Below are 27513 nucleotides of genomic sequence, written 5' to 3' on the forward strand. Positions count from 1 at the left end.
AGATTGAAAGTATGAGCAATATATTTTCTAAATAAAGATGCATGTAACTTAAACAGTTTAGGAGTTTGGTTGATGTTTGTACACACTCTCTACACAGGACTCTTTTCAAGATCATTTTCCAATTTCTTTTGTATTAATAAAGAAATTAACCAAATTTGACTTGATACTAAATTATGCAACAAAAATGACACCTATGTGAATCCACTGGTTCCCATTAACACTGGAATTTGTCGAAAAACAAATCATTTTGCTTAAAGCAGTCACCATGCTAACGTGTTAGCAACAGTTTCCTTATTATATAAAGTTTCCTCAGAGACTGTTTGCATTTGGGTTTTTAGCAAAATTGCATTTGTAATGTGTGTGTGGAATATTTGTCAACATAGTTGTCCACTGACCTTTCAGCCACGGCTGGTCCCCCAAATATATGCTTTGAGAAATAACTCAATGAAAGCAAGTAAGCAGAGCAGATGATGGGAGTGGCTAAACCAAACAATTCTTGCCAAATAACCTGGATATTGAATTCTTAGAAAGAAAGAAAGAAAGAAAGAAAGAAAGAAAGAAAGAAAGAAAGAAAGAAAGAAAGAAAGAAAGAAAGAAAGAAAGAAAGAAAGAAAAGTAACCAATTGAGTTTAAAGACAATTTGTAAGTCTCCTTTATGAAATAAATAGCAATTTACCTCAATGGTATTGTCTCACAAGCTGGACCACTGAGTATTACTACACAACAATAGTAAAAATACATGATAACATTCATGGCAGCAGGGTCCAACTCATTTTGATTTATTTGCCATATATAGCACAATGTGATCTGTGGTGGATCACACCAGTAAAATTATTACAAAAAACCTTTTGAAAATGACAAATTAATACAACAGCATTTAATTGATATCTCAAAAAACTGAAATAAGTTTTAAGATAGATATACTATGCCATTTGTAGTACTTACTGCAAGATTTATGTTTAATTTCTATAGACTAATTTTAACTGCTAAAGCACTCATTTTTAATGACTTAATGGGATTTGAGGCAATCTTATCAAATGTACTTGACACATTTAAGTGTTTTAACAAAGTAAATTCTCTCACTCAGAATGAATTCATGAAACAAAAAAAGAAATGCTTTGAAATATGTGCACATACACACAACGGGCAGGTTCTCTTTCTGTGTTTTCTTCCATTGTAAGAATCATGATAAGAGGGTGATCACTATCATCATCACCCTGGTATGTGGCAGGTTTGTTCAGGTATAGTAGATCCAGTTGTGAACCTGCCATGCCTGACCCTCAACCTGAATGTGTGGAAGCAGCCGAGGGCCTGTCTGCTGTCGAGACAGTGTCAGTCAGCCGTGAAGACTTGGCCTCAGACCTGTTTCCTTGGTGACAGGAGAGCGTGACCACCCGCCATCCCCTCCCTCTCTGGGCCCTGATGCCCTGCAGTTTTGTTGGACTCGCATCATCTGCTTCAGGGCAGATGGTGTGGACGCTGCAGTCTTCGTTTAACGTCTAACTACTTCACGCGAGCCCGTAATCAGGCATCCAAATAATTTATGTCAGATTTAGTCCAAAAATATGACAGAATAGCATTTCTGATGTCTTACGGTCTGAATTTTACAAGGAGGGAAAGTGAAAGTGTGTCAGTTCTATGTAAATAATCTGATACATATGACAAAAGTATACTGTATCAGTATATATACAATTTTGGTGAAAAAAGATAATTTCAATGACATCTCACTGTGATGCCATAGAATAGATTAAATTACAATTTATTATTGTTGTTTCCGAAACAAAAAAAAAGCAGCTCAAGATAGCAGTGCAAAATGGATAAAAGTAGAAGATATTATAATAGTATTTTTCGGCAATTTCATCTGAGGACAATCATATTTTCCTATCTGTTGAGTTAATCTGCCCACTCCAGGTCCACAGCTGATGCTTCAAGGCCAACCTCTTCACTTTCCAGGCTCATCAAAATTAAAACAAAACATAGGGCTATAGGTTTGTGAGTTACGGTGCTGCAGAATTTATTAGCCAGTGTCAGCAGCCGAGGCTGTTCTTGGACAGTCAATTACATCTATTAAAGGACATTTTAGGATGTGCGGATCCCTGGCTGCCTTCTTAAAACAACAGGCAGCACAGCCAATACCTCCCTCTCTCAGTCATTCAGCTATTCCACGCAACATATGAGTTACAAATTTTAGATACATTTTTTTTAACTCTTTTCTGCACCTGTGTAAACTCGCAACACTAAAATCAAATCACATTTTCTCTGTACATTACAGTCAACTGGACCTTGGGGAACCATTGAAGCGTCCTCATATTTTCAGATGCACAGACTAACTCTTCATAATTCAACTTTTACCATATGGTTGAGTCAGAGAATAAAACTATTTTCCAAATAACAAGCATTCATCCACTGGTGGTGTAACTTGATTGCTCTTGAATTCGTCCAAATCTGCAGCCTCAATCTGGATAACTGTTACCATCAGCAGCTTTGATCCATTTTACCATCTGTAGAGGGTAAACGAAGCAATGAGCCCATTTTTAGAGTTTATGAAAGAGAAAGTACATATTTCTATCAAACGGAGGGAGCAAAAGCAAAACTTGACTTAACTTAACAAAGGAAAAAAAGTAAGAATCTGTTTAAAGTACAGTAATGTAGTACAAATAATTTGTTACTTGCTTCCTTCTAGAGATCATCAGTTCTGTGTGATTATACCATCAGTTGAACCAAGAACAGTATTATATCTCAATCATATTCAACAATACAGTGTAAATAGGACAGGATAGCTGTTTTCCAGTCTTTGACAATTGTATTTTTGTCTTGTACCTTTGAAAGGCTCTGTGAGCAAGGGACAAGGTATTTCTGTACAGAACAACATTTCTTTTATATCCACTGGAACGCGGGTGAGAAATATGAGCTAAAATACAATCTAGTCTACGACTGGACAATGAAGCCTCTCATCAGTTCTCTGTGGTCTTCACATTAAACATATGAAGTGATTAATAACAATAAAGGACATGCTTTTAGAAACCAATCCCGGGTGACTACAGGTACAGGCAGAGTACACCTGGACATCGGAGGAACTCATTCACATTACTTTTCCTTTTCAGAGGTTGTTCTCCCACAATGGAGAACTCCGTTTCACAGAGAGGAAGTGGACTTCCAGCTTCCAATGCAGGTTAGGCCAACTCCCTGTCAGCGTGATAATGATCAGCATCATTCATCAAGAGTGCCAAGGTGTCCAATGAGATGCAGCGATGCCTGTGCCTGCCTGTGTTGACCTGGCGCTTCACCGTCATCCCACCCCCACTTCACTGTGCAGACACGGGGTTGCCTGGCAACATAGGAACACGCGCTCATCCTGACACACACACACACACACACACACACACACACACACACACACACACACACACACACACACACACACACACACACACACACACACACACACACACACACACACACACACACACACACACACATTTGGAAAACCCAAGAACTCTGAAGCAGGAAGATAATGTGCTCTCTCTCACTCCAGTCCCTCATCACGCTCAGTGACCCTCCCCTCCACTGCCCGATATGAGGAGACACAGTCTGGCCTGATGTGTCTGGAAGACATCCAGCTCAGTGACTGTGGCCCTCTGTTCAACACAGACTTGCTTACACACACCTGAGTACCTGAGAGCAGACGGGTCAATACACTCAACTGTACCAAACAGAAACCATCTCACATCTTTGAATAAAGAAAAAACCTCCGTTATAACGCATCAATCTACATCAAGAACCTGACTTATTATTTTGTGATTTTGACTGCATACTGATGGATTTAAGGCTGGCAGGCATGAAATCAGCATTTCCAACAGACAAAGAGGTTTAGGAGATGAAAGTTAAAAAGCTCCACAGCATCTCCCCAGTCTAACGCTATTAGCACATTAAGTGAGTGCTTAAATACAGTCGGCAGACGATGGATCAACTCAGTGCCTTGAGCGGGAGACAGCACTGTAATCCCCTGAAGGGGGGGTTCACTACAGTAATGGCAGCCCGTATGAAACTACGGCCCCTGGGGAGCGGTGAGACTGGGTAGATTATGAATAGCCTTGGGGCAATGCTAAATCCCTCATAGACCCATACACACACACACACACACTTTTACAACCATAACATGCAATCGAGTGCGGTGGATAATAGAAAGAAATAACAGGCGCGCACACACACACCAAAGAATAACACATACACATCTTACAGAGTAAAGACTTGACTGATACCACAGAAGGGGTAAATAATTCCTCTTGGTTTTACATCTGTGTGACATGTTTGGAAGAGGGGGGGGCACGCTTACTGGGTGTCAGGGGGATCGTTTTACTCAGGCTGGTTTATGAGATGGTGATGGAATGACTCTTTGGGGCAAAGGCAGCGAGATGGCACCAACAGAAGCTTTTTTTTTGGGGGGGGGGGGGGGGGGTTATTCCAGGCACGTTAAAGCAGAAGGGCAAAAGAAATTGAAACGTGGCAACGTTCAGGTGAACAGAGAACCTCGTGGAAAATAAAAGCACAGGACTCTGAACATGCGATAAACTCGGATTAGGAGAAAGATTAGAACAATGATGTAGTCAATATGCAGCGATAAATTATATACCGTTTTGGGGTCACCACTTTTGTATTTCTTCCAATCTTTCACTTGGTGCGAATCAGGTGAAGCTGTTTTCAATGTAAAACAACATATCACCCAAAAACTGGATAGTGGAGCTGTTGGTACATTGGTAACAAAGTAGGCTAAAAAATTTAAGTTTTCTTTAAAGCAATGCCTCAATTATTTACATTTTAATAAACTGAAAGGGTTTGTGCTCTATAGTCCTTCCAGTCTGGTCAAGTGTTCATTTGTTGCCTTTCCCCTCCTGCATGGGGAAAAGCTGCTTAGGCCAGAAAGGGGATTACACACATAACTAGACACACAAACAGAAAACACTACAAATCCTGTGTGGCTGCTGAACGTAAATACACACACATACAGACCTTTTTGGAGACCTAGATCTGTGTATAGACGTTCATCTCATCCACGCATTCATACAGCATTTAAACAGTATATATTCTGAAAGGTCTGTAGCTTTTCTCAGCGGGGTTTCAATCTTCTCGTATTAACGCAAATACCCACATTACCCTGACCTGGCTCTTTTGAGCAAATCTATTTAGCCATTACTGTTTCCCTCCGTGTTCCTTTCAGTTAACTGTAGGCCTGTGTGACCATGCACTATTAAATCCACTCAGGTTGTTTTTCTTTATGACTGTGGTGTAGGAGCCCAGAGCGAGAGCGGATACAGGTGACCTTTGGGGGGAGGGCGGGTCAATGTCTGTAATCTTTCTATGAGCAAACCAAGGACTCAGCAGCTCGGGGAATACATGCAGTGTGATCAGCCAATCCTGATTCAGCTGTTGAAAATGCGTGGAAAAGAGAGCAGAAACATGGAGAAGGACCCCATCACCCTCTACACAACTGAAATGCTCAAGGTTTCTTTGCAGATCGAGATGAAGCTTACTTAAGGTCTTAACAGAATGCATTCAGACACGGAGTGGACGCTTTATGATGTTATTAGAATAAGTTCCCCATTTATCATATTGTTTACATCATGACTTACAGTGGAGAAATAATCACTGTGTTTAAAGTAAAATCAGTAACTGAGTGCTGGAACATTCGAGAAGGTGAGTTATTGTGAAAACGTTGAACACACTAATGTAAATATAGACAAATATCCCAAAAATTTAGGGCAACATGTTGAAACCTGGAGAGCATCGCCCCTGTTAAAAAGCTATTGGCATTTAGTACCAGTTCTCTGCATTTTAGACATGTGGAGACTGCCCTCTGCTGACTGGTAAAGAACAATGCAAGAGTCTGAAAGCGTTTTGAAACTGTGTCTGCAGGAGGATTAGATAAAGCAGGTAGGGAAGATTGCAGGATCGATGGCATAGAATCACGATGAAAGCTACGGAGGCCCTGAGTCAGTGAGTATGTTGTTTATTTTCACATTGCTAAACCAGGATGAAAAATCAGAGCACGTTTCTTCAGCAAGATGGTTATATACTCGCTGCAATAACATATTTTCATCTTACAACACACTCAAAATAAATACTTGAGAAGATGAGACATACATACATACACACTTCTGTGGGAAGAGACGGGCTATCCTACCTCGGCATGCCACATGTCTAAACCTAACAACAGCTTGACTCTTCTGGCTCCATAATCAGTAAGTTGTGGTTCTGTCACTGGGAATGACAAAAACATGCTCAGGTCTGCTGAGTCAACTTTTATCTGATGAAAGGACAAAACATTATTAAAAGTCAAGGTCAACCAGAGAAGGCTTTGCATAGTTGACAATAGCCAATCTTTCCTATTTATGGATAACAGCAACCAATCATTTACAATACATTGAGCACAAAGTTTTCCATTTCAGTCTGAATGGCAGAAATTCTTTTTTTCCAAGACGTCGATCATTTACTTTGAAAATGTTAATTTATAACAAATGTATATGGTTGTTTACTCTGAGATTTCATTGCATAAAATTTAATAACACAAAAAGAAAAAAAAACTCTGGCAGTTCCCAGTCTTCATGCCGAGAACTCAATTTAAAGTGCAGAATAGAAGTTTTTATATTTCCATTAAATAGGATTCGGCCCAATGTCAGGCTCCGGCTGGTCGTCCATGTAGTAGGGATCTCCTTGATGGACTCTGTGATTATGCACCCTCAGGTTTCCCCTGTGGGCGAATCTTTTCCCACACTCCGTGCAAGCAAAGGGCCTCTTTCCCATGTGAACGTCCCGTTGGTGGGCTCTCAAGTTCCCGCTGCGGGCGAAGCGCTTACCGCACTGAGCACAGCCAAAAGGCCGCTCCCCTGTATGAGTGCGAGTGTGTACAGTGAGCTCCGAGGGCGTGAGGAAGCTCTTCTCACAAAACTGACAAGGATGCAGTCTGACGCCAGTGTGGCGTAAAAGATGTCTGCGCTGATGGGAGGGGTAGGTAAAGCACTTTGTGCAGTACGGGCAGGTGTAAGGGCGTCCGGCTCCTCCGCCTGAAGCTGGAGGGTGATTCAGAGTGATTGTGTGTCGCAGAGTGAGCGACTGTGAATTCAATTGGAGCCGGAGAGGGTCCCTGTTGCCAAAATTTGCGTTTCGCCGTGTGTTATTAATGGGCCCTCGCCCATCTCTGTCGTCTCTTGATCTCCATGGTGATTCACTGGAAGCGAGTTGGGATTGATCCTGGTGAGTCTCCCTTTGTCCCACTCCCTGGCCCTGCACTGAATTCTGATTGGAGTCCTGGTTCTCTGGCTCTTGGTCCAGGAATGGAAAAGACTCTTCACCTTCATTGCTGGTTTCATCCGAGCCAAAACCAGGTCGGAAACAAGAAGCGTCTGCACCAGTGCTGCTGCCATCAGCCTGCAGGTTCTCCAGACCGGTCACGCCACCTCGGGTGGGGTCCAGCCCGGGCAACCATTCCCCTGGCTGAGCTAGGCTTGGGTCAGTCCTTGGGGAGCAACGACCACTCTGAGAGATGGCGAGAAAAGGGGGAGAGCCTTGATCCCGAAGAGGTCTTCGGTCCACACCACGCGCGCTCTGATCCCAATGGGTTACTGAAGAGATATTAATGTAGAAACAAACATGTAATGCAATTTTAATTGATGATAAACACACTTTAATACATTGACGTCATCTTACACCAGCAACATATTGGAATATAACCCAACAGTTACATAAATCTGTCTTACATTTAGTTTTGACCTGTAGGGCAGATAGGGCATCAATCTGCTTCTGCTCTGCTGCAGAAAGGCTTTCCTCTGATGCCTGGGCTGTGACAGAGCCCTGGTTAGGGCGGGATGCTACATGCTGTCAATAAAATGAAAAAATCACCAATAGAGTTTAGAAAGTTGAAGCAAAGACAAATCTGCATGCGTCACATTACAACTGAAGTTTTTAAAGTTTGACTATTTGAGAAGCGGGATTAATTCTGACCTCATGTTTTATTGAAACTCCATCTTGACCAGGGACCTCTTCCTTCAGCCTGCTGAGTCCATCTGAAGGGTCTGGAGGCGATGACACATCCTGCTCCACACTTGGTCCTGAGGAAAACAAGTCGAGCAATTTAAAGTAGGATTAAGAAAGACCGAATTCTACACATGATGCAACTTTTAATAACTTCCTCAGTCAGCTGTCATACCTGCTCCACCCAGAGTCTGCTGCCTCACGCTGTCCCCGGATGACAGCTCTCCATCCTCGCTGCCTCCAGCCTTCACCTTCTGCCTCTTCTCCACCTTGTCCAGCTTGCACCGGAGCGTGGAGATCTCCTCGGTTTTGTGCGCCAGCTCCGCCTGCTGCTCGCACAGGCTGCTCTCGAAGATCTTGGCGATCTCGCACACGGCGGCCGCCAGGAGCGAGTCCATGACGGAGGCCAGCTGAGCGTGGAAGGCGCTCCTCGCAGACTCCATTGTCCTTTGTTTCGTCGATACACTTTCGATGTAAACAATTGACACACGCTGATGCCTTCCTCCGGATTCAAATGTGATTACCGCTGCTCCTCCGTCCGGGCATCTCCAGGCCAGCGAATGTTGCAATGCAGAACCAACTTGCTCCGTTTAACAGCAGCAATAGTTAAAGAAATCTCGTGCAAGGTGACAAATACTGATTGTTAATCTTCATCTAAGGTCAATTAAGACGATCTGGTTCCCTACATAAGCTGGAGCTGTTGTTTGCAGAGAAAGCTGGTGCAGTATGGTGAAATCAAACGGGTGGCATTTTGCAAGAACATTGACTATTTTAAACCTGTATTTAAAAATAAAAACTACTCGTGGCGACAGTGAACGAAGGAAGCAGACGTCACTTCAGTCCAACGTGCAAACAAGCGAGCCAGCGCTAGCCCTGCTTAGCGACAACTGATGCTAACTGTGCTAACGCGACGGAAACGACCACAAACCGCTGGTCGGAAACGCTTTGGACAGTCCGAGGCCAAATCTCCGCAGCGGTTATGAAATGTAAATATACTGTAACACATCTTTATAATGTCCTCCTGATCGGAGATGCAATAACTCATCGCTCAGACAGCAGGTTGGTGGACGTGATGTGAGGCAGCCGGAAGTCTCGCGAGAAGAGAAAGTCTCGCTAATTGATGACGCTGTTGTTAAAGATGCAAGTCTTTATTTGCAAAACAAAAACAAATGCAGCCTCTCGAATATACTATGTGGTTGAAGATCGTTGGTCAACAACAAAACGTATTTTGGACGGAATATCAAACATGTATTTGAAAGAAATCATAAAATACCATAACATCAAACATTTAGCACATAGAACTTTAAGAACACGAAGGCCTCCAAAATAAGTCATTTGCTAGATAAATAAAAAGTGAAAAAATTATAAAAAAGTGAATACAATTATTTCTGACACAATTCCAATAGTGAACTATAGCCAAAACATTTTTACTTGGCTTGTCATAGAACACAAACACTCAATGTGACAATACTTAAAGGTGTAATATTTCAACCCAGCAAAAAATAAGATGGCCAGATTTTGCTCTGTTCAATAAAAGTAGGCTCCCCAAACACAAATTATTTATAAAAGCACACACACAGATGAGTGAAATATTTCTTACATAATCTGTTCATATAATACTGAAGCCAATTTTAGTAGAAACTCGATATACCACAATATGAATGTATTCACTTTATGGATATATCTAAAAGTAAAAAATTAAGAACAGCTTCTAATGGAAGCCTCGATCAGCGAGCATGATTAGTGTCTCACTGATAATTTCGCTGGCTGTGGGAACACAACTTTGCCCGACACTTCTCACAAATGAGTGGCATCTCATTTGTGGGTACCCATGTGTTCAATCAAGGCATATTTGTCTTTAAACATCTTCTTACACAATAAGCACGTGAAGCGCTTTTGCTCGTCTTCGCCCACTGTTTGCCATTTCAAGCTTAGCACCGAATTACTTTTTTCTTCGTTGTTTTTGTTGGACGTTTGACTCGACTTTGTTCGAATGGAAATCGGATCCTGTGTTTCATCATCAATCTCCTCAAGGGGCTCAGTCCACGTGAGGTCTTCCCTGTCACCCGAATTGACTCTATCTTTATGGGCTTTCGCCTTGTGGATTTTCATGCCTCTCTTACTGCGACACATCAATTGGCACAGGCTGCAAGGAATCAACTTCTTCCTCAGATGAACTCTCATGTGCTGCGTTAGCAAGTATGGATTACCACACTTTTTGTCACACTCTGTACAAGAGTACTTCTTGGTGGAAGCGTCTGTCGGCGTGGACAATTTACCGTCAGAGGAAGGTGTGCTCCCTCTCTTAACGGTTGTCGGCGTTTTGCTTGCAGTGGGCCTGTTTTCACGTTCAGAGGGCAGTTTGGCAGGGGTGGTTGTGATTACCGTCAACCTGTTCCTGAATTCCGAACAAGACATCCTGTGAAAAATGAGCTCTTTCTGAGTTGGGAAGACTTTGTTGCAGCCCCAGCATTTCCTGTGCAGTCGTGCATGAACACGTTGGCCATAATCCGTGTCAAATTCTTTCCTGCAAATTTTGCACCTGTGTATGTTTTCAACCTTTGTTCCCACTGTTTTCACCTCTGCAGGCCTGGACGCCGCAGCTGAACCTTTTGCCTTTTTCTTCTTCTTTATCGCTTGCTCGTTCACCTCTTCTGCTGACTTTCTCTGGCTTCTTCTCAGTTCTTTGACTTGTGCTAGGTCAGATGACTCCTGTTTCAACTTCAGCAGAGGGACCTTTCGGTTCGGTACTAGCACTTTTTCAACCGGAACGACATCCTGACGGTCAGAAGCAGGTACTAAAAGAAAGAGAGAAAAAGCAAAAAAGAAACGGAATATAAAATAAAAACGTACGTGCATACCACCTGGCATGCCACTCGTCAACTACAAGGTGGGACAGAAATGAGCCAGCAAATGACAATAAACATGCTGTAGCCATTAGGAAAGTGTTTACCACCACACCCACTTACTGAGGAACTATTTTTGCATTTTATATGGAAGCAGAAAAAGCCACGACTTTACACCTGCACTTTTTATACTGCTAATAACATTTGCACTTTTTATACTGCTAATAACATTTGTTAGTAAGTAAAAGAACAAAGTTGGATGTTGGCCTGGGAACATTTGTCTGAGAATGACGAGTTTATTTTGTGACGTCACAGACGGTGCTAATAAGCCAGACTTCGACTGTCACATAATCACTGGGGCTTATAAGCTTTCTGCTGGTGCCCGACTGCCGGAGACAAACAATGCTGTGCCACATCCATTTTATTTGGATCAAAAGCATAGCTGAGAATGTTCTAACACAAACCAGGGGCTGATTATCATATCTTGTCATCATATCTGTACATAAAACTTTGCCTCAACTCATAACAGCAATACCAACTGATTGCAGTCAAGAACTGATTGAATTTAAATTCATTGCCGTTTGCTCAAAATAATAATTGTAATCACCAATTATTAGAAAGGAATCAGTCTTGAGAGCAGCCCCATATTAAATTAGTAACCCTGTACTTCTAAGCACCTAAAGGCGTGAGGCCCAAACTAAAGGTGTGTTCTTTCTTGTCACATTGTATCCCGTTAAAGTTAACCCTGGTATGACTCCTGCTTCAGTGCATCAAACAAGCAGACCCAGTAGGACTCAGGACGCTTGCTAATAAACTGATGATTAAAGTGCGACTCAAGTCTGAACGCAGCACTGACCATATAAGATGATGTCTCACAGAATGAGGTGCTGCATCCTCACCGTTTATCATTACCAATGTGCATACCAGAGGAATTTGACAAATTGTTGCAGAGTTCTTAGCGGATTAAAATCACACAATACACCCTTGTGTATTGCTATGTAAGTTATCTTGCAGAATATACACCCAATGAATTGTCCTTCATTCGTTTTCGCACTCGCACACACACAAACTGACATCATATATAGAACAGTCATGAACGCAAGAAGAGTTAAATGTCAAACTCACTTCTCCTGGAACGCCGGCAGGTTTCCAGGTCTGAGCCAACATCACAAGCACCCTCCTAAACCAAGAACATTACAGTTCATCTTTGGTAATTATCAGGACAAAGAAGCATCAATATCCACTTTTATCCGCTTCGACAGTCAAAATTAACACATCACTCCAGGTAGCTGTGCCTAATCACACCACAGTAACTACATATAAGGCCCAAATCCCAAAACAGAAATACACTACTCACAAACAGTTAAGGATATTTGGCTTTTGGTTGAAAGGGATGGAACATGTCAAACGTTCATACTACAGTGATGTTATTTCATGGAAATAGGACACAATGATCATTTCCTCATGTGAAACATAAGTCAACAACAGTGGAGGGTAAACCACAACAAACAATGTCAATAACTTGTAATTAATGCCTTGAGCATCAATTACAGCTTGACAATAGTGTCTCACGCTGTTCACACGTTGACTTATCTGCCTCAACATGGCATCCCACTCTTCTTGAGGGGCGGGCCTCGGGTCATTGGGGTTCTGGGGTACACAGTTACAGAGAGTACAGACAGCCTCTACATGGAGATTCAGCTGATCCCCCAGTGAGCTGTCACACTGTCATCCATGAAGATGAAATGAGGCCCGTCTTGTTTATGCAGGGGGAACAATGACTGGATTAATAACGTTATTCAGGTAGTATGGGTTATTCACTGTACCATTCACAAAGTGAAGGGCAGCTTCTATGTCTTTTGTGACTCTTCTTGTCTCCGTGTTGCAAACAGCTGACGACACTCTTAAGCTCAGTGGTCTCTCTCCATCTGAGAACATCCCGTTTGAAGCCTCGCAATGGCGAGGTACTTTTGATCAATTGTTAGGCATCGTTTTGGTCTCACATTGTCAAAACGTGAACAACGTGATGAGGAGGGCTGCTTAAATACCAATCCTAATTGAACTAGAAAATTTATTTGTCCATTCATGGATCAAACACCTGTTGTGAATATTGCTGTTGAAAGTTGTTCAAAACGTACTGAAACGTTGAACAGTTGGACACGTGTATTCAGAAGTTTAGAGAAGGTCAGATTAAGTTCACCTGTAAAGGTTCTACTGGAGTTTAGGTTCATCTTGAAATTTCACCTGAAAGCCAAACACCCCTAACATTTTAAAGTCCACCTTTAAAACATGAATGAATTCAGAAAGCACAGCAAATTAGAAAACAAATGAGACACCCAGATAACATTCATTCATATACATAAAAACACAACAGATTGTAATGGCATTTTGAAATTTCACAACAAATTAGTTTTTCTGACCATTTGAAACACGTTTCCCCTTTTGTGTGCAACAGCGTCATTTATCATGTGATTTTGGTTGAATCCTTTATCTATTGTCTAGACATCAATGCTCTCCACTTCATAGACGCACCTCAGTTTTGCGGATCGGAATGTGCCAAAGAGGGATGGACAACGGGCGAAGTTTTATGCTGGGACAGACACCAACATCTCGAATGGTCACAGTCTCGGAGCCCACGGGTGCACACCAGTCTTCAGGGACTGCTCAAACCCATAAAAAAAGACACATGGTTAACTTGCATTTAAAAGTCATGCGATATTGAATGAATGAACATTCTTGTTCCATGTAAAATGAGCTTGTAAGTAAAAGTGGTTATTAAAAGCATAACTAGGCAATTTAATGCACTTGAAGTGTCTAACATTTTTTGACAATATTTCTTAATAATGTATGATCAGTGTGAAAAAGCAACAGATTTAGTTATCAGAGTCAGCCATTCATATTACATGCATACCATCAACATCAACTTTGGACACATCGATGGGTTGTCTCTGTGTTTCCGTCGGTGGTGTTTCAATTCGACTTGAAATTTTGATAATTTCTTGTCCCCCGTCGTTCCCACACAACTTCTCTTTCAGCTTCAGCTCTGCCGTCTGCACCTTTATTTTGAGTTGAGCCACCTCTTCTCCTTTGTGCGCAATCTCCATTCGATAGTCATACACAGTGTTTTCAAAAATATTCATGATCTCAAACACCGCCCTCCTTAAGACCGCATCCATTGATGTGGTCAGCTGGGCACCAAACCCCCTGGTCAGGCTGTCAGACATCTTTGAGGATGACGAACAGATGCTTCCAGATCTTTGAAGTGAGAAAGACTTGTTGAAGTGGTCCCTGTACCCTGGAGAAAGAAGAACTTTGGTTACTGCTGCACCAATAAAGGACACTAAATACAATTTACCGAACACATTGTGTGTATGTGTTCCCCTACGTTTATTCTATTTCAGGTTTGATTCCGTTACTGGCATTACCTTAACTTTACTATTTTAAAGAATCTGAAAGAGACTACCGTCATTATCCCAATTAAAAATTACAAAACAGTCCCTGATCGTCATCTTACCATTAACCCAAATCAGTTACTTGTGTAAATTATTACGACAGTGACATTAACCATGAGAGATCATTAGGTAAAACATGTCAGAAAAGCTATCGTGTCTCACATGGTGGGCATCTGAACAGTCCACACTAAATACACGGACTGAAAGTCAAGATGCTTGATGGCGCGCGCTTCGCCTCAAAACCAAACGACAATTACGTTTACGTGGAGCATAAAATGTGTCCAGCTAACGGCTAAAGTTTCCAAGCAGCGGCGTTTACCTGTGGTTATTCAACCGATGAGTAATGCGCCTGAACAGCGATCCACCATATTTGTCCAGCCTAGGTCCACAGCGGCGGGAGCAGTGACGTCATCTCCCGGCGACGACTGTGCAAACTCAAATAACGCTAACTATTCATCACACAGTTTAATAATTTCAGTCTGGAGTACTGAATAAAACATGCATGCTTCTTCGAACAGAATTTTGGCAAAGATAGACTTAAAAAAAAAGTCCAAAGAAATAAAACAGAGTTGGTATCCATCGCCGGTAACTATAGCAACAACACACACATAAAACGAGTCCCTGCTTAACAAAACAATTCCATTTAAAACACCGAGTGACCAAAGAGTGTCCCACTGCTTTTGTACACGGTTCGCTTCATGTTGCTATGAGGAACAACAAAGAAGAAAGAACTAAAACGTTTGGCTTTCCTACTGCGCCAAGTGATGACGTATGGGTGCTTATATGCGCATGTACAGTAATCACGGCGATTAAAATATTATCAGGCTGTTGGATCCAAGCAAAATTATGACATCAAGTAAAACGAAAATATGTAAGAAATCCCTCAAATACTAAGCATGTTCCTCAGTCCCTGCTGAAACTTTGAGGGCCTCCTAACCTTTTCTTGCACTGTGTGGTTCTCCAGCTGTACAGAAGAGATCAGAAATTACCTACAGGAGGTGGTGAGAGTGGCAGAGTGCATCATAAAGAGATGATTACCCTGGGTAGACTATCTGGGTAGTTGAACTCTCTCTAATCACATCTACACTAACCAAAAACAGAGAAAACATGGCCAACTATGATTTGAAGGTGCTCTACTTTTCATCAACCTTGCCTGCTCTCAGTACTATCCTCTGGAAGGTCATACAGAATCGTTAAAAGCTCCATATAAGACAAAGTTTAATAACTCCCTAATCCAGGGGTCTTCAATTCTGGGCCTCGGGGGCCGGTGTACTGCACGTTTTACCTCTCTCCAAGCTGCAGCACACCTCAATCTAATGTTGCGCTTATCATCAAGCTTGTAAAAAAAAAGCCCAATTGCGAGCCCCTTATTGCATTCAGCTGTGTTGCAACTGGGAGCGAACTAAAACATGCAGGACACCGGCCCTCGAAGCCCGGAAGTGAATTCCCCTACCCTAATCCCTTTTTTATTTTTCACATAAGGATCTTCGAGTACCATATACAGTGCTATATAATATACTGTATTGCCCCTTGATACAAACACGTTTGTGTGTGATTGATTCCCTGTGACGGAAAAAAATAGGCTTCAGTGACCTTCAAATTGGAATAATTGATGAAGACTGATGATTTTTGTCTCACATAACTGAATAAATAAAGGAACAATGTAAAATGGGATGGTTACTCAACAGCTTCAACAAAACAAGGACAACAGCGAGTCATTCATGGTCAACAGAATTTTCTTTATTGCAGTCGAAGAAGTTCAGTGCAAATCTAAGAGGCTAAGCGCTTGTAAGTCATACATTAAATCAACCTGTAGATTACCATTCATCTTTGCTCATTTTGATGTAAGCAGTCGTCATACGCAAGCATGAAGGAAAACTGGAATGATCCTATAATTCACTGTGTTGTCCTCCATCTCAGCCAAATGTAGAGTTGCTCCAGCCCACATTGGCAGAATCCATGTCTACAAAGTTGATGTAAATCCTGAAATAGACACCATGAGAAATAGGTTAATGAGAGCCAGCCTTAATGTGGAGTGATAATGCAACTGTTTGAGTTTGTATGTAGCTGTAACCATGTTACCATAACTGATTACATGATATACACTGGATGTGCGTGTTGATGTGCGTATGCATTACCTGTCAGCAGAGATCCCCAGGTGTTTGTTGAGTAGTCCACACAGGAGTTTGGAATATTCCTTGTTGTGTGCACCACTGATCTTGCCGATGCTGTGCAGGGAGCAGAGAGCGCAAGGGTCCCCCTTTCCTCCAAACATCATTGTTTGGTCAGAATTGATGTGCACAGCAATGTACTGGTATACGCAAGAGAAATAAAGCAAAAGTCAGTCCTAACTGAGAAGATCAATCATGGACAGTTTCAGCATTATAAAAAGGTGACCATATATAGAATCTAAACTACAGTGAAGGCTCAGGCTGCAGTGAGTCTTTCTTTCTAATCATGACAGAATGAAACTGATTTTCTTTTTTAACAAAGTTATTAAAGATATCAGTCAAATTTGGGGTCACCAATTTAATTTCCATTGCAGTATTCTTCAGTTTTTATGCTCAACTTTCAGTCTATAAATGCTGAATATAATTTTACAGATGGAAAATTTTCGTGTTTGAAAATGTGCTCTATTATTTGATCATAGTGTGGTCGGAGTTAATCATGATGCAAACTAAAGTTTATTGTTTTCTGTTATTTGGTGAACTTAGCAGCCAATTCTCACTTAAAAGGCCACGCTAATTAAAAGTACATTATGTAAAATAAAAAAAATCTATAGAAAAATAAGCTGAATGAAAAAAAACCAACATTGAAGATGTCATCACATTAAAAAAAAACTATTGTGATGTGCTCCTGTTCTGGATATTAAATTCAAAAGGGTTTCCAACTTTCCACAGCTCATTTAGTATGGCAATTCAGGTTTGCGCCACAAGATGAGTCACTGAGAAGCAGCTTAGGAAAGGCTGAAACTACCAATGGTATAGTCGAGATTGATGCCCTGCACGTTTTAAATTATCCCTGCTTCAACACACCTGAATCTCAATTATTGTTTCATCGGAAAGCTGAGAAGAAAGTCCATTAAGGACCGCCTCACATAATGTAGTGTGTTACACAGGGAGAGACCTAAAACATGCAGGACGGAAGCACTTTAGGACCGAGATTGGAGACCCGTGGTCAATGTGATAAGCAAGTTTATACCATCTACCCACTTCCTCCCATTTGACCCAATAAAGGATCAATATTGTTAATACCATAACTTCTGTATAGAAAATTATGTTGAATAAAAAAGTAGAACTCAAAACTGTCAACATAAGAGCATGTGCCTGTCAATATTTCTAACTATGTTCTTCGAGAATGATAAATGTACAGCTAAAAGTTTAGTTTACCTGCGCAAGACCAGACACATGTGTAAATATTTACTGAGCAAAGAATAGTCCTGGTGCTCAAAATTAAAATATTACTGAAGGTACACAATTGTGAAAGACGAAAAGCTAGACCTTGGCCACAGAGTGGCTTACACTAGTCTCATGATGTGAATGTCCCCAGATTGATTTAGAGACCTTTCTGAAAGGCATCAGCATGTTCTCCCAGTGTGTGCATTTTTCTTCAACCACACTTAAAAATGTGAGGTTAAATGTTGACTGGAAAAGTAGCTGTAGTGCAATGTGCGTGTTTGCCCAGCGATGTACTGGCAACCGGTCAGCTCAAATGGGCTCCAACACAGAGATACCTCAAGTTGGATAAAGATTTAAAGAAGACGCCTAAATGGAAATCTATAAGTAATAAAGTGACATGCCCAACACTGATACAAACTGTCATGTCCACAACTTAACGTCTTTCCAGCCACTTCAAAACTGGAAATGTGCAAAAATATGCAGAGTCACTTGTTCGACATATTAATAGAAGCTTCATTAATCATCTACCATTGCAGGGTTTGGTTAAACAGGCAGTTATGTTTTCATGATTTCACAACACAATAAAGGCCTGAGGTGATCCAGGAGGAACAAAACTGTCATATGCATATCTCTTGTCACACTTATGAGAAATTAAACAAATAGATCCCAGATTGTACAAATACAAATTGTATTCAATTAAAGACTGCAACTTTTAGTGACTTTGTTCAGTTCAGTCTGCCTTCTTTCACTTGTTAGTGTAAAGGTGATTTAATGTTCATGCATCAAAATAATGTTAATAAACGGTTTGATTGCGAATTTAAACTCCAAAAACAGGTTAAATGTGCTAAACGCTTCTAGTTAAATAATGCTGAAACACAAGGAGAGTGGTGAAGATGGATGGACAGCTCATTCAGTGCTCGTCTCGGCCTACCTGTGCAGGTTTACCCATCGCACTGGCCAGCTTCTCCGTGGCCTCGGACAAGAGAGCCACCGGGACCTCGCTCCTGGCCACGTTGGTGTTCACTACGAACATCGGCATGGTTTTCTCTTTTGAAGCGGTTGGTTCCCCTCAAGCTGCAGACTCTGTGGCGCACACTCACACCGTTTGCAAACTCGGAAGAAGACAGCGCAGAGAAGTAGGGCTTTCTTCTTCTGCTGCTGAGGCTATAGCTGATGTTGACCACAGCGCCCCCTCTGTCCTGGAATATAATTCGCACACACCTTTTGCTGCTCTTATCCAATATTTAATCTTAAATGAAAGCCTTTTATTACATTTTATTCTGTGAAGGGCAATAATTCTTTCTCGCTCAAGCACACATCAATATCTAAGGACGAGAAGCTTTTTTGTTTGGTTTTTACCCTTGTCCAAAAAATGACAATACCTAAGCAATCGCTAGCAATTATGATCACTCTGCATCACAAAATTAGCTGCATTCTTCTTTGGTCAGCTTCAGAACATGCAGTCGTCAGTTTATATTCAATCAAAATAATTTGACGACAAAAGATGTAAGGTTGATGTGTAGGAAGGCCCATGTTGTTCACCTTGCTCATGTTGCTGAGACGATGTGGAAGCAGGAAAAATATAATAGACAAAAACAAACAATTTGACATTAGACAGCAAGCGGATCCACATGTATTACAGTTGAGGGGGTGAGAAAACACAGATCACAAACCTTCAGTTTCATGGTTTCCGAGATGATACGAGTAGTTATTGACCATCAGTGAGTGCAGTTAAGGACTTCAGAGTAGTTTAGTGTTGCTTGAATGGTGAATGGAAAGGAATGAAACATTGCATCAAAGTGTGTGTCCCATATATTGTACATGTTCCATGTAGTGGTGGCTTCATTACAAAATTATCCAGGGATACCTGGGTGAACCTACCTTTAATTTGTTGCATTTTCAGCCCAAATACAAGATAAAACCATTCGAGGTTAAAAAAAAAAAAAAGAATATAAAGAATATAACGTAAGCACACAAAGTTTCCCAACTGTAATAGATAATCAAAGAAATGGAAACACAAATAGGCAACCAGAAAGCTGCAAAAAAAGGCCCTTTGATCACAGAAACCACCACATAGTAATCCAGTATTTATATGAAATGTGAAAGGCTGCACGTGATATTTGATAACCCTAGATCTAGAAAGTTCTGGAAGGACTTTATTCCCAAACACAAGTTTTCAAATTAATACCTATATTGAGCAATTTTCTCCTGGTATCTGAAATTATATTCAAATTTGTAAAATTTACAATAAAAAAAAAGAATTCAAAAACCAAGAAAAAAACTTAAATTGTCACAAAAACCTCTATTCCAATATGCCAAGCTGAATTGTATTTCTATTTATAATCCCTATTCACAATCAGTGACATTTATTCTTAATTTGACCAAGATGCCTGTCTTTTTTGCTTTCATTGTCTTGTTTTCTATTTGTTGACTTTGATTACTTGTATTCTCTGTGATGTTGTGACCTTTAATTATTGGTTAGCCATTGCTGTCTAATGCATTCCTTGTATGTTTTGTAAAATGTTTGTTAGTAACATTTTTACTTAATGACAGTGACTAATTATATTTCAGAATGACAATTGATGAACCAATGATTATATGAAAAATATAGTGTCAAGCAGATTTACCGTCAATTCAAAAATAAATTAACAAAGCTGATATGATAGAATATGAATGAGAGGACCCATCAGGTTGTTGAAATATGCAAGTTTTTACTTTTTCTCTTAGGAACTATCATATTGGTGTGAACTCAGCCTAATATCTCCCAATTTGGGAAAAACCCAACCTGACAGCACTGGTTGATTCTTTAAGAGAAGAGCTGGGACATTGTAAAAACAAAGAAACAAAAAACCTTCTTCTTGCAGAAAACTCTTTTTGACCAAACGCATAGAGAGAGAACATGCAAACCTCACACAGAAGGGCCTGGCCCATATTTGAACCCACAATCTTCTTCCTTTGTGCTACCGATTGTGCCATTGCATGACCCCTTACTATTGCCATATTAGATTTAGCAGGTTGAATGGAGTTCTCAGCTGTATGGCACCTCACTTGGAGAATCAGCTATATTTGAGAGGCAACACTAACATGATCATAAAAATATCTTATATTAAATTTAATAGATTAAAAAAGTCTGACTGGCCTGCATAGTATGCATCTGCAGAACTTTCTTTTACTCTGTCTCTCTTTCTGTGTGTGTGTGTGTGTGTGTGTGTGTGTGTGTGTGTGTGTGTGTGTGTGTGTGTGTGTGTGTGTGTGTGTGTGTGTGTGTGTGTGTGTGTGTGTGTGTGTGTGTGTGTGTGTGTGTGTGTGTGTGTGTATTGAATGTTTACCATCCTGCAGATATCTGTGAGTTTGTGGTTTGCATTTCTGGTTCACATATTGACAATTGCTGTTTGCTCTTCTCCAACCTGATATTTCCTCTCTCTGATTTCCCCAGACCTGAACTGGTCGAGACAAAGGGATGTTTTTTTTTTTTTGAAGGTCTATCCATTGTTAATTAATTAACTAATTAATTTAATAATGGAAAAATCCAGTATAGACTAGACTAGACTAGACGAGATTAGAATAGAATAGAATAGAACTTCTTTAATTGTTTAGTTTACAAGGGATTGCGTCATGTCAGATCAACTATTTATAAATCTATACTCCCCGACATGGTGGTGCTGTAATTAGTAATATATAAGTGTAAAAGAATCTCGAAATGAGGGCACGTGTGCTTTTTTTTTTAACGTGCGCCTGCTCCAGACTCGGGTGATTACGGTAGCGCGCATGCGCAGTGTGCCTGCGGGCTCGAAGGCGCAGCGTAGGAGGCGATCAGGAAAGCTCGAGAGGCAGACGGAGCAGAAGTTGGATGGCGGCTTCTTTTGTTGACGCGTTTTTGAGCTCACCAACGGCAACCAAGCTCCTCGGTGATTTGTAACGTCGTGCCGCCTTTCGTCGGTTCACGGCAGCGGTTCCCTCTCCTGGTATCTCCTGTCACACGGTACGTGTACCGAGCTAAATCATTAGCCGGGCTGCTAACACTTTCCAGCGTTTGAGGCTGCTGCTCCCTTTCTACTTTTGACACGAGAGCGTGTCGACCAGCGTTACAAGTTTACTCTCAGGCGAACATGACGCAGACTGCGTGTTCGGTGTCGACTCAGCTGTGATATCTTTGCGTCAATAAGCGGCGAAGGTGTCGTCTTTAAATGAATTGTAACAGAGGTGCAATTACCACGTCGTTACTAAGCCTCGTCCGACATTACTGTCGCTGCTATGGTTTTTTTTATTTTAAAGCGAGCTATCTGGTAAAGTTAAACGACGCTATTTGTATGGATCCGACACGTATCAACGGTGGCTTTATCACACATAGGATAATATACAAGTTTTGTGATCCGACTGAGAAAACGGTATTAAATGCATCCCTAATAATACAGCGGTGGCTTTATAACATGACAATTACCACCCGAATCATTACACCGTCGAAAATGACATATACAGACAATTGAAAACATGGAAAGGGTAACAACACAGGCAATTTCACAAATAAATAATGAACAACAAACACAGATTGATTCACCAAGACAAATATAAATGTGTTAAGAAAGCATTGCTCATGTCATGACCGTAACCATCAAAGTATATTTAGGACAACGTGTAAGATGTGGTTTTGATAATGATATCATTGAATCTCTTTGAATTGTTCATCAAATCTGCAGCCACAACCCCACTGAGTAATGAAGATGGAAGAATCGGTGAACATGTTTGAGACACACCTGACGGCTATCATGGACAGTCTGATCCGAGCCTCGGTCTGTGAGATCACCAAACTCTTCCAGGAGACTGTGAACGACTACCTGGTGGAGCTGTCCCTCAACAGGAAGGAGAACGACGCGCTCAAACTGCGACTGAGGCACACGGAGAACCTGCTGAGAAATGAGCGCAAGTACGGGATGGACTGGGCCGCCAACCGCCGCAACGCAGGGCTATCGGAAGAAGAAGGTGGAGGTCGGAAGAAACGTAGAGTGAACTTGGGCCGTAAGTATTTCTCCACGCTGTGGTGGATGACTTGAACATGTCTCTCGATAATGATCTGACAGCGTTCTTGTATACTGTGTGTCCAGCTGCCATATCAGTTGAATGGCACTTTATCAACACATCCTACACGTATACATATTTGTGTTTTTTAATATGAGAAGCAGTGTTCTCTTTATGCAGTTAGGGCTTATGTGAAGACGCACTTGTTTTGTTTGAAACCATCTGGCAAGAGCTGATCTCTCCCTCCTCCTCCTCCTCTCTCCTCCCTTCCTCCTCCGCCTCCTCCTCATGATCGCTCCCTCTGTCCTTCACCTCCCCCTCTCCTCTCTCTCCACTGCATTCTGTCCCTCCCACTCCTCTGTGCTTTTGCTCACTCCCTCCCTTCCTGCCTTGCTCCTCTCCCTCCCCCCACCTCCTTCTCCGTCTCTCCAACTGTGCCTCCTCCCCTTTGCGCTCCTCTCTCCTTCACGCCCTCTCCTCCTCCTCTTCTCCCTTCCCCCACCTCCTTCTGTTCCTCCTCCTCCTCCTTATCTCCCTTCCCCCACCTCCTCCTGCTCTGCTCTCTCCTTCATACCCTCTCCCCCTCCTCCTACTCCTCCTCCTCCTCCTTCTTCTCTCCCTGCCCCCTCCTCCTCCTTGGTCTCTGCGGCTCTACCTCCTCCCCTTCCTGCTCCTCTCTCTTCACGCCCTCTTCTCCTCCTCCTTTTCTCCCTTCCCCCACCTCCTGCTCTGCTCTCTCCTTCACACCCTCTCCCCCTCCTCCTCCTGCTCCTCCTCCTTCTTCTCTCCCTGCCCCCACCTCCTCCTCTGTCTCTGCGGCTCTACCTCCTCCCCTTCCTGCTCCTCTCTCTTCACGCCCTCTTCTCCTCCTCCTCCTCTCCCTTCCCCCACCTCCTCCTGCTCTGCTCTCTCCTTCATCACGTTGCACACACACACACTCCCCCGCCTCCTTTCCTCCTCCGCTCCTCTTCTCCTTCTCTCCACCTCCACCACCCACCATAATTACACACTCCCTCTCCACTTCCACTTCTCTGCTCTCTCTATCTCCTCTTTTCACTTTTTTTTTCATCCTACTTCATCTGTCTCCTTCATCATGCCCTCCCTCTCTTCTTCTTCCTCTTTCTCCCCCCCATGACCCTCACAAACTCCACTTTTTCCTCTCTCCTCTCCTCTCCTCCCTGTCACGTGTTGTTCCTCTCCTTCCCGCTCTGTTGTGTGTCCTTCTACGCCCCCTCTCCTCTCTCGTTCATCATGCTCACTCCTCCTCCCCTGAGCTCCTTTTGGTCTCTCCCTCTCCTTTCCTCCTTTTCCCTCTGCCTCTTCAATCCTGTCATCCTCATCTCCTACTTTTCCACCCTCATCTCACCCGTTTCTCTCGTTTGGCCTTCCAATCATCTCCTCCCACTTGCCTCTCTCCCCCCTTTATTTCATTCGCTCTCCTTCCTGTCTTCTGATGCTCTCCGTTTCTCCTGCACCCCCTCACACTTTTTCGTCCCTCCTTCACCTCCCACCCGCCCTCCCTTCCTTCATCACCCACCCTTCCTTCATCACCCTCCCTTCCTTCATTTCCCTCCCTTCTCCACAGGAGGCAAGTCAAAAAAGGGCCCAGCAGCAGCCTGTGGCAAAGCCTGGCCTGAAGGTGTGTGGGAGGAAGGAGGAGGAGGAGGAGGAGGCGGCGGCGGCAGCAGCAGCAGCGGCAGCAGCAGTGGCGGGGGAGGAGGAAGAGGAGGAAGTAGAGGAGCCACAGGGATGGTATCAGGAGCAGAAAGAAGAGGGGGGAAAGAGGCCAGAGAGATGTACCTCGTTCAGTTCCCCCGAGATGAAGAAGATGAGGGAGGGATGGCGGAGGACGAGGAAGGGGAGGGCAGCCTCAGTGGTGAGGGGGAGGAGAAGACCAACATCAAAGAGGAGGTGAGGGAGACGATCTTTCTCGGAGGAGGAGTAGGAGGAGAAAGTGGCACAGCATCTCTGCACAACTCAGCAGCTTCATATAAACCAAGAAAATGTGTTGACAGAATCGGAGAGATGAGAGTTTTGTGCAGATCAGACATCAAATCGCTACAGAGGTGTAGTGGGTAAAACGGAGGCCATTGAATTGATATTAAGCTTTCAGAGGAGTCGCTCAGTAGGGTCCTTCAGATCTCAAGTGCTGTAAGCCTTTGGAGAAAATGCTATTGGTAGGGTGAAAAGCTTTTGGCTATCACATCACATAACCAATTCGACAGGCAAACGTCAACTCTTTCCTGCTCTTCCACAGCTGAATATTCAGATTATTCAGAGTGTTATGAGTGTCACTGTGACATCTTTCAAGATGTTTTAATGGAGTTTACTCAATGACATTGCTTTCATTTTGTGCACAATGTGAATGCATCGATTGATAACTTTGTGATGTGCAGTTATGTTGAATGTTGCTCCAAGTGAACTGGTTGCTCTCAAAGAGCGTCTGCAAATTTACCCATGAACATCACGATGCACGTCAACATAAATGTTTACTTCAAGCTCTCTGTGCTTCTCAACGCAGTATTCTCAAACAGACAATTATCCACCTGCCTCTCTCGGGCTCATCAAAGAGGCTTTGAAGATGGAGATTCCCAGCCAGGACCTTCATTCTGGCTCCAGATCCCAAAGTGAAGGTAATGAGCTCACGTCTTACTGATTGATTGAAAAAGCAAGTTAGTGAAGTGGTCAGAGGCCAGTAGGTTGAAAGTGGAAATGATTTCTCATAGCAGCTCTCTCATTCTCAGGAGACTTGTCAGATCGTCCCCCAACGCTTCATCCAGGAGACACGGAGGAGGAGGACTGGGACGTGGACTCGGCCGAACCGTCAGAGGGAGGAATGACCATGGAGGAGCTCAGGGGTCTGGAGTCTGCTTTAAGGGCTGAGAGAGGACGCGAGCAGGCTGCCATGACAGCTTCTCAACCCGACAGCCCCGACTCGGAGATGGTGCGAGGGAGTGAGACCAGCCTGGCCCCAAAGTACATTGGTCTGGATGGAATGGAGCAGGATGGCGAGCAGGACCCTCAGCCGCCCACTCTGCACAGGGAAGAGCACGTGGGGCCGGGCAGGGCGAAGGATTCAGTGAGGTCAGGCTGGTCGAAGAAGCTGAGGGAGGGCGACTCGTCTGCTGGAGGCAACATGGTGGAGCCGGGAGAGCCGGAGCATATTCCTCATCTGTCCGCTCCAGGAAGTGTTGGCGAGAGCGGAGGGGAAGAGGAGGGCGGCGGAGACCTGCTCCATTTCTGCCCACAGTGCGGAGGAGGCTTCACCTCGGAGGCAGAGCTGGATGAGCACCCCTGCCCACTAGGAGGCGCCCACATGCAGAACAGTGGCGATGAGGAGCGTCTCTACCCCTGCACTCACTGTGGCAACACGTTCAGCCACGCCTGGGCTCTCAAGAATCACGAGTGCGCCTGCGCCGCCGAGCGGCCGCACAGCTGCGAGATCTGCGGGAAGCGCTTCACACACTCGCGCTCCCTGGAGCGCCATCACCTGGTCCACACGGGCGAGAGGCCACACCGCTGTCTGCAGTGCGGACGCAGCTTCAGTCGTCTTGGCAACTTGGAGCGGCACCAGCGCATTCACACCGGCGAGCGTCCGTACGGCTGCGAGGCGTGCGGAAAACGCTTCAGTCGAGTGGAGTACTTGAAGAGACACCAGCTCATACACAACGGTGAAAAGCCAGCACTCCAGTGCTCCAACTGTGGCACGGGCTTTAGCGATGTGGAGCAGCTTAAAAACCACCAGTGTTTTTAAAGCCTCGTCCGCAAAAGCGCCAGTGGAACTTTGAACAGAAATTTCTCATTTATTTGATTGTGGTAGACTTTAGGTGCGGAAAGTGACAGTTATATTCTTGTATTATTCTCAGTGATTAATATGGAGAAGCACATACACAACGGATTATTTTTTGTCAAGCAAAGAAAGCTACTTTCCAAAGTTGATAGTCAACTGCAAGTAGTGTTTCTTTTTCTTAGAGGGGATAATGAAATTAATCTCAGCCATTTGAACTGGAGGTCATCTCATGTGTATGTATGTATGTATGTACAAATCCTGGACTTCTTTAAGATGATGAATTGTACATTTTTATCTTTTTATTCTTGCTTAACTCACATGGAAGCTGTTGGCCTTGTCTTTTTTCCGACAATATAATTGACAGTTGAGTATTTTGTATGTTTGTGTTTTGGTCACATTGGTAAGAAATAAACCTTGCAATTCATCCAAAGACTCATTCGTGAGTTTTATTGTGACGTTGGGAACAAGTTTGCATTGAGGACAGGTTGAACTGTGATGTGCTGGCGGCTTGTTCATTCTGCACCCAGACTTTCCCAGTCACATGGGAGTGGCTCCAGCAAAGTGCGCCCCCAATCAATGTAAAACAATATAGGAGATGAATGGATGTTTGTTCCTCCTGTCCACTATGAAGCCTAACCTGGTTTTTAAACTGTGTCAGCAGAGAGAGACACTAAGGACAGAGTGGGCATTAAAGATGGATGAATACAGGTTTTCTCATTATGTTACTATTGACCAGTGTTAGGCGAGCTAATGAAAACACAGTGATTGATTACAGTTACTTCTTTGGAAGCAGTGGAGTACAAGTCAGTGCAAATAGAGCAATGAGGAGTTGCTGTGTTGCTCTGTGTCTTTTTGAGTTCGGCTTGTCTTCGTGAGCGAAATGCTGTAATGTTTCAGTGTTGCTTCGTCACGTCAGCTGAGCTGTCAGCCTCCCTTGGGTCAGGCTGACTGATTTACACATTAAGCTCAGCAGAAGACACGTC

General features: G+C 43.1%; 4 protein-coding genes across 4 annotated transcripts; 1 reads left to right on the plus strand and 3 right to left on the minus strand.

The window, feature by feature from the left end:
- Window positions 1-5990: 5990 nt before the first annotated feature.
- LOC308111384 (uncharacterized protein) lies at window positions 5991-9210 on the minus strand. Its single transcript, XM_080466262.1, has 4 exons — window positions 8204-9210; window positions 7999-8105; window positions 7755-7872; window positions 5991-7619 (listed from the first exon to the last, which is right to left on the minus strand). Exons 1-4 carry the CDS (start codon window positions 8469-8471, stop codon window positions 6652-6654), a joined length of 1461 nt encoding a protein of 486 aa, XP_080322388.1. The 5' UTR covers window positions 8472-9210; the 3' UTR covers window positions 5991-6651.
- LOC308111383 (uncharacterized protein) lies at window positions 9163-14718 on the minus strand. The gene is made up of 5 exons (XM_080466261.1): window positions 14646-14718; window positions 13786-14169; window positions 13407-13534; window positions 12000-12054; window positions 9163-10826 (listed from the first exon to the last, which is right to left on the minus strand). The coding sequence occupies exons 2-5, from the start codon at window positions 14096-14098 to the stop codon at window positions 9844-9846; spliced, it is 1479 nt and encodes a 492-aa protein (XP_080322387.1). The 5' UTR covers window positions 14099-14169; window positions 14646-14718; the 3' UTR covers window positions 9163-9843.
- Window positions 14719-16046: 1328 nt separating this feature from the next.
- Window positions 16047-18892, minus strand: mif (macrophage migration inhibitory factor). Its single transcript, XM_080465832.1, has 3 exons — window positions 18656-18892; window positions 16465-16637; window positions 16047-16309 (listed from the first exon to the last, which is right to left on the minus strand). The coding sequence occupies exons 1-3, from the start codon at window positions 18761-18763 to the stop codon at window positions 16243-16245; spliced, it is 348 nt and encodes a 115-aa protein (XP_080321958.1). The 5' UTR covers window positions 18764-18892; the 3' UTR covers window positions 16047-16242.
- A 2609-nt stretch (window positions 18893-21501) lies between these two features.
- LOC308111423 (uncharacterized protein) lies at window positions 21502-26965 on the plus strand. Its single transcript, XM_080466317.1, has 5 exons — window positions 21502-21706; window positions 22422-22740; window positions 24326-24651; window positions 25262-25373; window positions 25485-26965. The coding sequence occupies exons 2-5, from the start codon at window positions 22440-22442 to the stop codon at window positions 26492-26494; spliced, it is 1749 nt and encodes a 582-aa protein (XP_080322443.1). The 5' UTR covers window positions 21502-21706; window positions 22422-22439; the 3' UTR covers window positions 26495-26965.
- The last annotated feature ends 548 nt before the right edge of the window (window positions 26966-27513 follow it).

This window comes from Lipophrys pholis (genome assembly GCF_963383615.2).
Source record: "Lipophrys pholis genome assembly, chromosome: 6".
NCBI lineage: Eukaryota > Metazoa > Chordata > Actinopteri > Blenniiformes > Blenniidae > Lipophrys > Lipophrys pholis.